Genomic DNA, 13,114 nt, shown 5'->3' with positions numbered 1-13,114 from the left:
TCCCTCTGGATGCCATCCCATCCCTCTGGCAAATATCTGGGAATCTGCTTGGACACAAAGAGCAACTGCCATGAAATAATGCACATCTGTGCTAGGAAATGCTCTGATCTTCCAGAACAAGGGCATAGGACAGAAACCGCTTGAGGAGTGACCTTGCAGCAGGCTGGGAAGGTGCCTGGAGCGTGGTGGCTGTCACTGGCCAAATCCATGATGTTCTCACTCCCATAAAGGCTTGAATACGATAAAAGAGGTTTTCTGCACTGCCTCCCTCAAAATGACTGGGTTTGGCTCTTTCTTAAATAAGACACCTATGTCCAAAAGCAACAGTGGCAGAAAGCTACCCAGAATTGGGTTTTGCTCAGCTGAAATGACTGGAGGAATTATTAAGGGCAGAATCTGTAGGTGCTAAAAATAAAGGGAAACGGGGAGGATCAAGTGGGTGAAGGGAAGCAGGCGGTGGGCTTGGTAAGGAACAGTTAATCACAAAGCTGACGGAGAATAAAGGAGCAAAGAAACGTCAGTCCTGAAGGAGATTAGGAGAGGACTCAGAAATTAATATAAAGCAAGCTTTTTTCATAACCCTTATGTTATCTGCTTCATCTCTTCAAGTTCTGCAGAACTGGAATTGACGGATTTTCACATCCTTCTGTTTGGTTCACTTTGTTATTAAAGCCGAGCATTATTTTTGGCCTGGCGCGAAACTCGTAATCTGAATTTAATATGGGAATAGAGCTTAAAAATCAGCAACGGCTTGGCTTTAAAAAGAGCAAAACCAAAACCAATACCAAACAAAACTCACCCAACTCATAAAAAAATCCCCAAAATCCCCATGTGGGAACAGGATACACTTGCTTTTCAAGATAAGTTGATGGTTTCAGTGCAGTGTAAATACAGGGGGGTGGAAGGAGCAAAGCATAAGTTCAAGTGTGAGTTGCTGATGTGCTGCAGCAGAAAAACAAGTGTGAAGTGCTGGGTACATCATCTCCATTACTGTATTTTACTTTCAGGAATGTAGATTTCTGTAATATAGGCAGTAAAACTGTTATTCACTATATTTACGTGTTAACAAAAACCCCTTTTGTTTTAAACTTTTCCATTAGTCAGAATTTACCAAATCAAGTATGGCTTGATATGCAGGATCGATTTCTATTTTAAACACACTCACACAGTGTATTTTTGTTTTTAGCGTATAAACCCGTTGGTAAGATAGGAGAGGGGACATTTTCGGATGTCCTGAAGGTCCTGAATCTTAGGGATGGAAAATACTATGCGTGCAAAGTCATGAAGCAACATTTTGAAAGGTATGTATAATTCATCGCAGTACTACAGAAAATCTCATTGCAATTCAGTGGGGAAAGGGGAAATCACGACTAAGTGCAGGTTTTTGAATAGGCGTGTATTAAAATAGGGAAAGGGAGCTCTGCTGCTGATTCTGGCACTGGGGTTATTTCCTCGAGCACTCTAATGGATGTCATCGTCTGCACTAAATGCTGCCTGGCCAAGAAGAATGAGCACTAAATAGTTGGTTTCTGCCTTTCCAAATGCAGGAATATACTTGTGCTGCTTTTCTTTTTGCTGTAAATAATAATAATATGAGGAAGAAATGTGTCAGTCCTTCCTCTGGACAATGCTTTTATCAGTCTTCCTTTAAAAATACAGTTGAAAACACTGTATTTCTCCTTATCCACATATAGCATTAGCTCTACTTCATAGTTGCATTTATATTTAATTATTTCCATCAGCAAGACACTGTGTGGTCATAAAACAGGTGCTTTGTATCCCCTAGGAAAATAGAGGGGAGGGCTGTGTGGAAGTAGACATAGACTTGATATTCTCCTCCAAATACGCAAGTGCCAAACCATGCCTTTTGGGTCACTGATTTTGTATTCTCCATTAAATATCTTAATGGGACACGTTTGTACATAGAAAGTAAAAGAGGACATTTTGCTCCTAGGTGAGATTTCACAATGTAACTCAGAGCTTCAAAGACTAAAGAAAACTGGAGCTTTGAAAGAAATACTGTAAAAAAAGAGATAATACAACTAACTTCAATTAATGTGGCTTCTCATTCTCTGCTGTGCTGCTGGAGAACTGTTGGTCCATTTATACATTACCTACAACTGCCCAAATAGTCCAGTTTATGATCTTGGCTTCCTGCTTCCTCCCCAGAGTTTCTAAAGCGCATAGTTTCATTATTTATTAAAGTCTAGGAGGGCAACAGAATAATTAAATAGTTGAATAACACCGATTTTTCATGGAAGAGGATACCATCAAAAGTTGAGTTTAAATGTTAAATTTGTCAAGGCTAAATTGTCACGTTTGGTGTCGTTCTGAGCTGTAGGTGGGATCTATGCTACACCAGTGCAGAATAATTATATTATAATACTAATTATAATTCTTCCCTTCAATTATAATCCAGTCCCAGATTGCAAGTCAGTCTTCCCCTTTTCTTTTTAATTCATCTTTAGTATGGAGAAAGTGAATAATCTGGAAGAAATACGAGTCCTAAGTAAGCTGAGTCCGCATCCCAATATCGTGACATTATATGAAGTGATTTTGTAAGTATGGTGCATCCATTTCTTTCTTCCTCATTTCTTTATTTGTATGCTACTCAGTAACCTTTGGGTCTAGACACAACCTGTAGGCACTTAACCAGCTCTTTACTCCAACAGAAAGAAAAATACCCAACATATTTGTCAAAGTCTTTATGCCTTTTTTGTTAAGAAAATCTGAGGTAGCTCTCACTTTCTCTGGCTCTTTTGCAACAGACTAAAACTATTTCAACATCAGTATTAAAATTACAGACTAGATATGTTTTAAGCATAACCAAGCTTAATATCCTAACATGTAATGCTGGGGATTTCAACCCATGTCCCATATCCAGTTGCCTGCACAACGTCGTGTTGTCTGCCTCTGCAGTTTAAGTACCTTGTGCTATGCTGTATACAAATCAACACGTAAATGTTATTTCTAGCTTAAAATCTCCCTGTTTCTTTCTTCAGTGATAAAAAAGCTGGCACCGTTTCACTGATACTTGAACTGATGGGCACGAGCATTTATGAGTTGATAAAAGGTATGTTGTATATGCTTAAGGAACACAAGAAACCTCGTGTAGATCACAAAGTGGAATTAATTATTTTTCACTTGATTGTTCACCATTCCATATTATAAAATTCAGAGGGAAATTTTGGGCTGTACTGCTTTACTCTTCTTTTTTTTAAAATTTCCAGTGCAATATACCCACTTGCTTAAAGTGTGAATGTATGCAGCTTTCTAAGGAGTTGGGTCAATGGCCATCTACTTCTACAGTCAAACTTTACATCAAAATAGGGAAACAACCTTGACTGCAAAACGCAGAATAACTGCTTTATGTAACAAAAAATACAACTTAAATAGGTTATTTGTTATAAAGATCCTGTCCTTCATTTACAAAAAATCAGAATATTTAGGGGTTTGGGTTTGGTTTCTTTTACCTCAGAGTATTTGCTTTCATTTGGTTACATTTCTCAGTGTTTCTCTCATCCTTTTCACGTGAAAAAGCCTGCCATATTAAGCATTATATGCAGGTGGAAAGTAGTCTCAAAGTTTCAGTCTGTTCTGCTATATATTTTAATTTTAAAATACAGTTCTTATGAAAGTCGAGTTTTCCATAAGAAAATTGTTTTCCTGCCACTTAGTTTTAAAAACCTCCTTTTTTAGGGCATGGTGAATCAGTTCAAAATGAAATCTGTGTTCAGGTGTAATCAGAAATGCTGCAGTTAGGGGTTAGCTGAACTTTAATGGGTCTGCCTGAACTGTGCATTGTTGGTTCTGGGTGATGGTAAATCATGGTCTGGATTTTGAGTCTGGGCTGTGTTTGTGTCTTTCACCTTGTGCAAGCTGGTGGCACATGAGGTGGAGCTCGCCAAGCCATGGAATGGGAAAATAAACAACAGATTCCTATGGACATTATAATTTTTTAAGATTATATTTTAAATATTAAAGGATTTAATTTGTATTAAGTGGTTTGCATTTTTCAGAAATTAATTTTGGAGTTTCAAAGCAGACGTATCAACACCACCATTTCCTAGGAGGCAGGAATAGGTTTTTTTATTGGTTTTCTCCCCCAAGCAACTCTACTTGTGGCTCATTGCAAAGCCAAGAAGTACGGCAAAAATCCCAAGGATGCAATTAAACTGCAAAATTAAACACTTACTGACTGAGGACATCTTGATGACAATGGCGAGTAGAAGGAGCTCCCTTTGGTCAGAGTTGTGACTTGCAGTGCATTACTCATTTGTAGAACAAGGAAATTGTGTTCATTAGCCGTGCTCTGTCGCAAAACAGTTTTCAGAGCGTGCAAAAGTGGTTGTATTTCAGATGATTTGTAGTCTTTTGTGTATACCTCTACAGCTTGGCATTTTCTGACTACGAATCTTTCAAAATGAAATTTAATATAGGTGCAGAACAACTTTAAAGAGCTTTAAGATTGAAAAGTTTACAGGTAAAGTTTTGTATGAAATTTTGCAATGAAAAACTTGAAGCAGGGGTTGACTGCAAATGAATTTCTAATTTAACAAGGGGTATGGAGACACTTCTGTAATTAGGAGGACACTTCACTGTTATGCTTCTATGTGGAAAATTGAACTTTTTGGGGTTTTTTTCCTTAACAAACTGACAGGTTCATGTTATTTCAATGAAGACAGGGCTATCTGTCTTTACACAAAGTCATAATACTCTTGCTATTAATTTATAGTGGCATCACAAGTCATTTAGTAACTGAAAAACAGTCTTGCCTTTTTTTTTAATCAGGAACAGTTTGGTCATTTAAAGTGATTAAAAAAATACAGCTCAGAGGGGAGGTTGCCCCAAGCAAAACCGGTTGTAGCCTCGAGTGCTACCGCCTTATGATTCACTTCATCATTGCTGCCAACTGCAGTTTTGTAATTGTAAATCTGGAAGTAGAAGAGCATCTGCGCCAGATTTTACTATCGACCTGTAATGAAAAACCAATCGAGCGCGGAGTATTTTTATTAAGGCCTGATTTCTTAAATACTGATAAGAATGGCAGTCGCTTTGAGGAAAGCATTTTATAAAAATCTGTTAATTTTAAATGACGAAAATCCTGATGTTGAAAGCACCGTGTTGAAAACTGAGGTAATAACACTACAGTTCCTGATGGAAATGGCACTCGGTGGCAAGTGCTTTGTTACCCAACCCCAGTCGGTGGAGTCAGTGGCTGGAGGAGGGCTGTGCGGGGAGGACACCCGTCCCGCTGGCTGCTAGGACTCAATGACTTACTGTCCTCGGCATCCTCCTCCTCCTCCTCCTCCTCCTCCTCCTCCTCGGCCAATTACTCATCCCGTTGCCATCGGGCACATCAGTACCTGCTTTGTTTTTCAAAAACGAGATCGTTTCTGCCTCCGTTGATGACATTGCAGCGTTATATAAAGGCATTACAGCGAGATTAAAAGGCCTTTGGAGCCCGTAAAATGAAAAAAAACGCGGAGTAGTTACTGCACGGCTCTGAAAAAGATAACTTTTAGAAGTGAATTTCTAAGTCTTTATTGCACCACAGCGATAGCAAGCTAAACTACAGCGGTTAACCTTTCATTTGCATTTGAATGTGAATCACAGTCGCTTAAACGTTGCGGGAACTTGAGGTGATTGATGGGAATCTTGAGCCTGAAGGACAGTTACTTTGTTTGGAGAGGAAATGAGATGTTTAGACGTGAAATATTGCAGTGCTGTTAGAACCCGGGGAAACAGACACTGCGATAAAAACCATGCAGTAAAAGCTCGGCAGATTACAGACGCAGTTGTTAGCTGAGCTATTCTGGTGCATACCAAAATCTAAATTATGCCTCGAGTTGAGTAGAAAATGGATTACAAAGGTAGGTGTAAATGCTAGAAATGAAAAAGGTGATAGCAATGCACTAGTGGAAACTGAAGAGTAATTTTGTTCCTGTTCTGATGTTCACTAAAAAGGACTTGTACAACTTGAACTTTAATTCTAGGAAGGACAAAGCCATTACCTGAAAAAAAAATTACGAACTACATGTACCAGTTATGCAAAGCCCTTGATTACATACATAGGTAAGAGACCTGGATGAGCAACAGCTTTACAGTAAATATGTTGTACACTTATTTCAGGGTTGTCTGGGGCAGCAGCCTGCTGCAGGGAGGAAAAGGCCGATGCCCAGATGCATGTTTGGCTGTAGCAGAGGCCTAGCAAGCAAAATTCAGTATTTTTTTTTACTATGCTGTCAATAAGTTTGAAGAAAGGGTTTGTTTCTTGAAGTATTTGTTTTTTTACTAACAATTGGAAGTACTGGTAATGTTTCTGTTCTCACTGAACTCTTCCCTCTGGTGTGTTTGTGTTGGTACAGAAATGGGATATTTCACAGAGACATCAAACCGGAAAACATCTTAATAAAGGTAACTCATTTTCTGTGAGAATATGTAACTGACAGTGAGGTACAGCAGTGTTTTTCTCTTTTGCTCTGAGAAACTAATGTTTCTTCATGACTAAAAGAACAGGTTTTAAAAATACATAGACAGTTATCTGTAATACCATATTCCTGATCTAGAGGAATGCACAACCAAGTGTGTTATTGGCCAGAACCTGAGGTGAACAAGATATGTGTTCATCCAATCTAAAAACCTGTTCTTTACCCTCTCTTAATGTGTGTTTTCCTTGCTGTGTCCACCTAGAAACAAGAGCTAGGGATCAGCTGTGCAGCTCTGTCTGCCTGTACTCAGTTCCTACATTTAGGGGCAGTTATCCATACCAAAGAGAGCAGAAGGCATTAGAATACTGCAACTCAGAATATTTCTTCATTGAAATGGCTGAAGCGCGAGGATTTCCAAATTCAGTTTATGAAATAATTTATTTCCTGGAGAGAATTTTTTTTCTTTTAAGTGTACGGGAGAAGCCGTTACAAGGAGAAGCCAAAGCCGCCTCTTGTGTCACTGCTAAACTCAAGGAAAATGACTTAATCCAGATGCCCTATTTAGCAGTAACAGTCCGTGTGCTTCTCAATTGACTCTTAGCTCTTTCTTCTAACGATGTGCAGAGCGGTATTTGCACAAATTATGGGACACGGATATCTCCAAGCCTGGAGCTACTCACTACTTAAATGCAGTTTTACTGCTAAAATACCACCTCTGGGAGGTCTGAAGTTTATTCTTAAAGTAATCTGCGATTTCTTTTACGATGACTACTTCACACGTTGAAGGAAATTCTTTGAATATTGAAGCATTTCTAATTTGTCCAAATACTTCTTTTACTTTTGCAGAAGAATACCCTGAAGTTAGGAGATTTTGGATCGTGCAGGAGTGACCATTCAGAGCAGCCGTACACAGAATACATCTCCACGCGCTGGTACCGAGCACCTGAATGCTTGCTTACGACCGGCTACTATGGTTGCAAGATCGATATCTGGAGTGCTGGCTGCGTTTTCTATGAAATCACAAGGTACAGTGTTCAGTGGAGGGTCTCGCTTAGTATTAATTGAGAAAATCAAAGGTGAAGAGCTTAAATAAGGAGCTCGCATGGGAAATCAGTTCTGGGCCCCTCACTATAAGAAGGATGTTGAGATTCTGGAGCGTGTTCAGAGAAGAGCCACAAGGATGGGCAGGGCTCTGGAGAACAAGCCTGATGAGGAGCGGCTGAGGGAACTGGGCTTGTTTAGCCTGGAGAAGAGAAGGCTGAGGGGAGACCTCATCACCACCTACAACTGCCTCAAGGGAGCTTGTAGAGAGGTGGGTGCTGGGCTCTTCTCCCAGGTGATGGGGGATAGAACAAGGGGAAACGGCACCAAGCTGTGCCAAGGGAGGTTCAGGTCAGAGATAAGGAGGAAGTTCTTTACTGAGAGGGTCGTCAGAAGCTGGCACAGGCTGCCCAGGGAGGTGGTGGAGTCACCATCCCTGGATGTGTTTAAAGAGCGGGTAGATGAGGTACTTAAGGATATGGTTTAGGGAGTAGACCGGAACGGTTGGACGTGATGATCTCAGAGGGCTTTTCCAACCGAGCGATTCTGTGATTCTGTGAAATAGCAGCTTCGTTATCATGGTTCTGTGCTGAGTCCGCAGGGTTTGGGAGGCAAAGTCCTGTCTCTTCACCCTACACCAGGTTAGTTACAGCAGTGGGATGTTCGAGACAACACAGTACCAACAAAAACGTTATTTATAAGGAAAAAGAACATATTTGATCACTTGGTTGTTTTGTTGTTTGGGGTTTTTTCCCCCTGTTGGCTTCATATTTGAGTTTGGTAAAAATTGCTATTATCTGCTTTATCTCTGAGTAGTCCGGCTCATTTCCTGGCACAAGCATCGTTTAGGCTAGATATGAGGAGGAATTTCTTGACTGAAAGAGTGGTCAAGCACTGGAAGGGGCTGTCCAGGGAGGTGCTGGAGTCACCATCCCTGGAGGGGTTTAAAAGACCAGGAGATGTCGTGCTTAGGGACAGGGTCTAGTGGCAGAGTTAGGGCTGGTTCAGTGGTTGGACCTGATGATCTTAAAGGTCTTTTCCAGCCAAAACCATTCTGTGATCCTATTGCTGACTATCCTCAATCTTGTTAATGCACTTAAAGTTTTTCTCTCTTTTTTGATTTACTATTCTGCAAAACCAGAGGAGATTAGAGAAGACACCCCCTCTGATTTACTACTTCTATTTATAATATAGTATATTTATGACCCTTGTGCCAGGGCATTATGTCCTGGAATATCCTGAAGTCAGATTCTGATGAAGGAAGAGTTCAGGAAAACCCAGATTCAAGTCCCTTGAGCTTTTTGGTGATGCTGACACTGTAACTCAAAAAATTTGTCATTAATCTCCAAGAAAAAAACAAAAATACCCACCATGAGTATTTCTCCAGTATCTCTGTGCCCTAGCAACAGCAGCAGCTCTTCTTTATCCTCCTCCCACGCTGCTGTCTCTGATCCGCAACCAGGAGTGGTAACATTTGCTTTGCTGCTTTTCCTCCTCCTCCACAACGCGAGCGCAGCTGCCACCATCGCCAGCACCTTAAATCACAACCCTTCTGCTGTGCCTGCTCGCTGCCACTGTGGTCAGCAAACTCTTAACAGAAAAATCCCAAGTGTGGCAGTTCTCTTGCAAGGGAAATTGGGATAAAAAGCTGTAAAAATGCCTTGGTTTTTCCATTTCCATTTCAATCAGGTGGGCTTTGAAGTTTGGCAAGAAAATTACATGCTGCAAACTGAAGTTTTCTTAGGGCAAAGCCCCTTAAAGATATTTCCTCATCATTTTGGCTTCGTGTGACAAATTTCATTCTTTGCAATCACTGCACATTTTTGGAGACCTGACAGATGTGTTCAGAGAGAAATGAGAGATATTTATTGGAAATTACTGAATTAAAAAAGACACAGCCTTGCCAAGCTAAAGGAGGTTATGGTCTGTAGCATGTCACGGGTTTTGCCATTGAACATCTGCATAAGCCTTTATGCTTTAGACCATGTTGTGTGAGAATTTATAGTCTTTTAGTCAGCCCCATACTTATCTTTCAAATCTTGCTCTGTTCCTTATAAATCAGAGCTCCTGGAGTATATTTTTTAATGCATTGCACAGTTGTTACAGCTTCACATTTAGAGACAGCACAAAAGCTACTCCCAACTCCTTGTCTTGCTCGAGCTGCCCGACTCAAACCAGATCTCTTCTCCCCTTCCTCTACTCAAAGCTTTACAAAGGCACCCAGAGACGTGTGCAGCAGCTGTTGGACTGAATTTGCAAACAGCTACAAGGAGTTTCCTCCTCCTCCAGAGCGGGCTGACTGCATGGCTTCCAAGCATCACCTGGTGCCACTGAAGTGTTTCTCAAATCATACGCCCCAGGAAATGCTCTGCTAGCACGGAAAAAGGCAACATGTGCAAGAAGCAAATGCTCTTGGATCTAACTTGTTAAGTCAGATTGCTGTGTTGATGAAATGTTTTCAAGGACTCTGTGGAAGTTTTATATTAACGAGGATCCAGCTCAGGGATGCAGTTCAAACTCCCAGCTTGGCAGTGTTGCTGCTTGCAGAGGGCCTGTGTTTCTTATATATTTCTGTGTGCGTGCACAAGAGGGACTGCTTGACTCAGCTCTTAAAAATGAGGAAAACACACTGACTTGCTGCTTCACTAGAAGCAAACACAACCCCATATCCATTGCTTTTTGCCAGGAGGGATGTTTTCTTTACGTGTTTTCCCCCAAACCTGTGAGGAGAGCTCTCTGTTAAATAACCCAAACCATCCTTTCTGTCCAAAGGTTGTATTGATCTGCTGCTCACACGTTACTCTGCAGTTGTTGGCTGGTATTAAAGTGTCCACAAATGAATAATCCTAAAATTTATCTTCTTAAATGATTTCTTTAAGCAAAATGGCAGCTATGCTCTTGAACTAGTTTACTTGTATGTTCTCTAACACCACCTCTTACCTTGCAGTTTAGAGCCCCTCTTTCCTGGATCCAATGAGCTGGACCAAATTTCCATAATCCATGACGTTCTAGGCACCCCTCCTAGCAAAACTCTCAACAAGTTCAAGCAGTAAGTATGCACTCCCACAGCTATTCATCTCACTGTTTCAGTAAGTTACAACTGGGTGCAACTCCTGCTCAGGGAACCACCACAAAAATCAAATTCTGACCGAAGAGCGGTGGTGTCTTCCATCCCTTCGTGATCCTCGTAGGCAGAGCACAGGAGATCTGAGCCTGTATCAATCTTCTCTGCCCTTTTATTTCCACAATATCCTTAAGGCCAATGGCATAACTTGTTAGGAAATAAAACACTTTTTTCCCCAGTATGACTTACACATCCCTCATACATCACTACCTAAATCAGATGAGAGTCGTTTTTCTCAGTTAATTGTAATTATCTGTGAATATTCCTGAACAACTGTTTGTTCTCACCTTGCTTCCCACAGGTCAAGATTTACGAGCTTTGATTTCCCCTATAAAAAAGGAATGGGAATCCCTCCCCTTGTGAACAGTTTGTCTCCCCAAGGCTTCTCACTCCTGTGTGCCATGATAGAATACGACCCTGATGAGAGAATCGCTGCCCACCAGGCCTTACAGCACCCTTATTTTCATGAACTCCGGCAAGTGACTTCAAATCCCTTCAGTCTTAAAGGCAAAAATTAAGACATAGTGGGAGTGCTGTGTGTGCATTACTTAATGTGGACTGACGTGAAGGTTGCTCACAGTGCCAGTACTTAGTTTGCAATGCAATGAATGTAATTCAGCTAACTTAATTCTTTGTACTGAGTCCAAACTTCCCCTAAAGCACAACTGAGGTTTTTATCTTTTATTTTCTTTCCCCCCAACTTTTTAGGGCAGCTGAGAGGCAAGCTTTGGCCACGCACATAGAAGTCAGACTTTCAGGAAATATGGCAGGGCAAATACCTCTGCATCCGTGGCAGATCCCAAAGGAAAGTCAAAGACAGGTAATGTTGAAGTGGAAGAACTGTCAGCCCATTTAGGGACAGTAACTGGTGACACGGAGCTCATTAGCGAGAACCAAACGTTTGACTGAAGGTGATCACTGGGTTGTGTTCAGTCTGGCAAACACTGATTTATTGGGTCTAGTGCAGCTCTACCCACTGCAAACCCTGCACATCGTGAGTTAGGATTGGGAAGCTGTGGCACCACTTGATCCCTCCAGCAGAGGTTGCCACAGTTGCTGTTACTCAGAGGGTCAGTTCCACTTTTTTAAACAAAAATATCATCGTCCTCCTTTTGCTGCCTGCCTCTGAGTTAAAAAGTTGTACAGATGAAGTTGTACCAGACAGAAATTGTGCTTTTGCCTTTTCAGTCTACATTTGGAACAAGTAATTTAAAAAAAAACCCTTTATTATTCTGTATTTAGATGGTATCTGGGAGAAGCCTAAACATATATTTGACACTGGAAATGAAAACATTAAGATATGATTAAAAATTCTGGCAAACTAAAACTTTGTTTTCGAGCTACGTGAAGAATGCTCAACGTATTCACTCCTGAGTGTTTGCTGTATCTGCAAAGTGAGCTAGAAACCAGTGCGACAAGAAAGAGTCTCAAATACAGGTTTTTCACACACAAAACCCCAAATTACAGTAGCAAAAAAATTACTATGAATTCTTTTCTGCTGTGCATTTAACTTGAAGGCATGAACTCTCCTGTGTGACTGCTCTGGTGATCCTGCTCTGGCAGGGGTTGCACTGGGCGAGCTTTCCAGGTCCCTTCCCACTCCTCATATTCTGTGATCCTGTGAACTCTCCTTCCACAGGAGCAGCCACTTTCTGCACCAGTTTAGTTCTGGGCTTTGTCAATGTGGGCTTTGTAAGAAGTTGTGAGAAACATCGAGAGAGAGTAATTCAGAAAATAATTAGCTGAAGTAGTATTTGCCTGAGCTATTTTTTTATATTATTTGGATTTTCTCTTTTAATTGTCTTCCTTAAGATGTTCGCAGAAAGAAACTGAATCCTGTTTGTTTATTTTAAAAGCATTCTCTTAGGAAAGGCCAGGGAAAACCAAACCAGCACCACGGACCTTCTCATGGATTACCAGATTTTCCCAAACTCAGTCTTTCTGGACCAGCCATGTTGCCTTCATGCCCCGCTCCTGCATTGCCCTCCATCTGCTGGGCTCCTAAGAGAAGCGGAGCAATCCCCGTGTTCCAACCTGGTGGATTCCCTGGAGCACACGGCGAGGTACAGACTCGTCCCTCGCTCACTGAGGCGCAGCGGCGATACGTGTTTGACAAAGCGCGTCTCAGACCCATGCCGTTTCATCAACAGTCTGAGAAACAGAAGGCGCTTAAGTCTCCCCCAAAATATGTCCGCTTCCCGGTTGTAGACCGAAGAGGCGGAGGTTTCTGAGCACCTCCTGAGGTGCTTGGAGCAGGAGGAAATGCGCGATGGAGTGGTGGACACAGCTGCGCGTGCTCTGGTGGGGAGAGATCCAACCAGAGCAAGCGGGGCTGTGGTTTGTGTTGCTCTGAGGGTTTGTAGGAACCCCCCGGGCTGCGAGGGGCAGCAGTGTCTCATTAAAGTGTTGTTTGGCACAGCTCTCAGCCTCTTGTACTGAACTCTCTCTGGATTTTTCCCTAAGTAATATTTATTTTTTTCTAAAATAGAACCTGATGGAGGAGGAGGAGGTTGGTTAA

The 13,114-nt window shown here is 41.5% G+C and overlaps 1 protein-coding gene across 1 annotated transcript; it reads left to right on the top strand.

Annotated features, from left to right (window-relative positions):
- Positions 1 to 1,186: 1,186 nt before the first annotated feature.
- On the top strand, positions 1,187 to 12,827 carry MOK (MOK protein kinase; the record flags this gene model as incomplete). Its single annotated transcript, XM_010189220.1, has 10 exons — positions 1,187 to 1,301; positions 2,469 to 2,558; positions 3,003 to 3,073; positions 5,997 to 6,075; positions 6,369 to 6,417; positions 7,278 to 7,456; positions 10,420 to 10,521; positions 10,898 to 11,071; positions 11,305 to 11,416; positions 12,453 to 12,827. Coding segments are annotated over 10 exons (1,346 nt in total), but the record flags the coding sequence as incomplete, so codon positions are not given.
- Between the last annotated feature and the right edge of the window lie 287 nt (positions 12,828 to 13,114).

This window comes from Mesitornis unicolor, unplaced genomic scaffold (genome assembly GCF_000695765.1).
Source record: "Mesitornis unicolor isolate BGI_N332 unplaced genomic scaffold, ASM69576v1 scaffold21607, whole genome shotgun sequence".
NCBI lineage: Eukaryota > Metazoa > Chordata > Aves > Mesitornithiformes > Mesitornithidae > Mesitornis > Mesitornis unicolor.
This window is presented reverse-complemented; position numbering and strand designations above follow the sequence as displayed.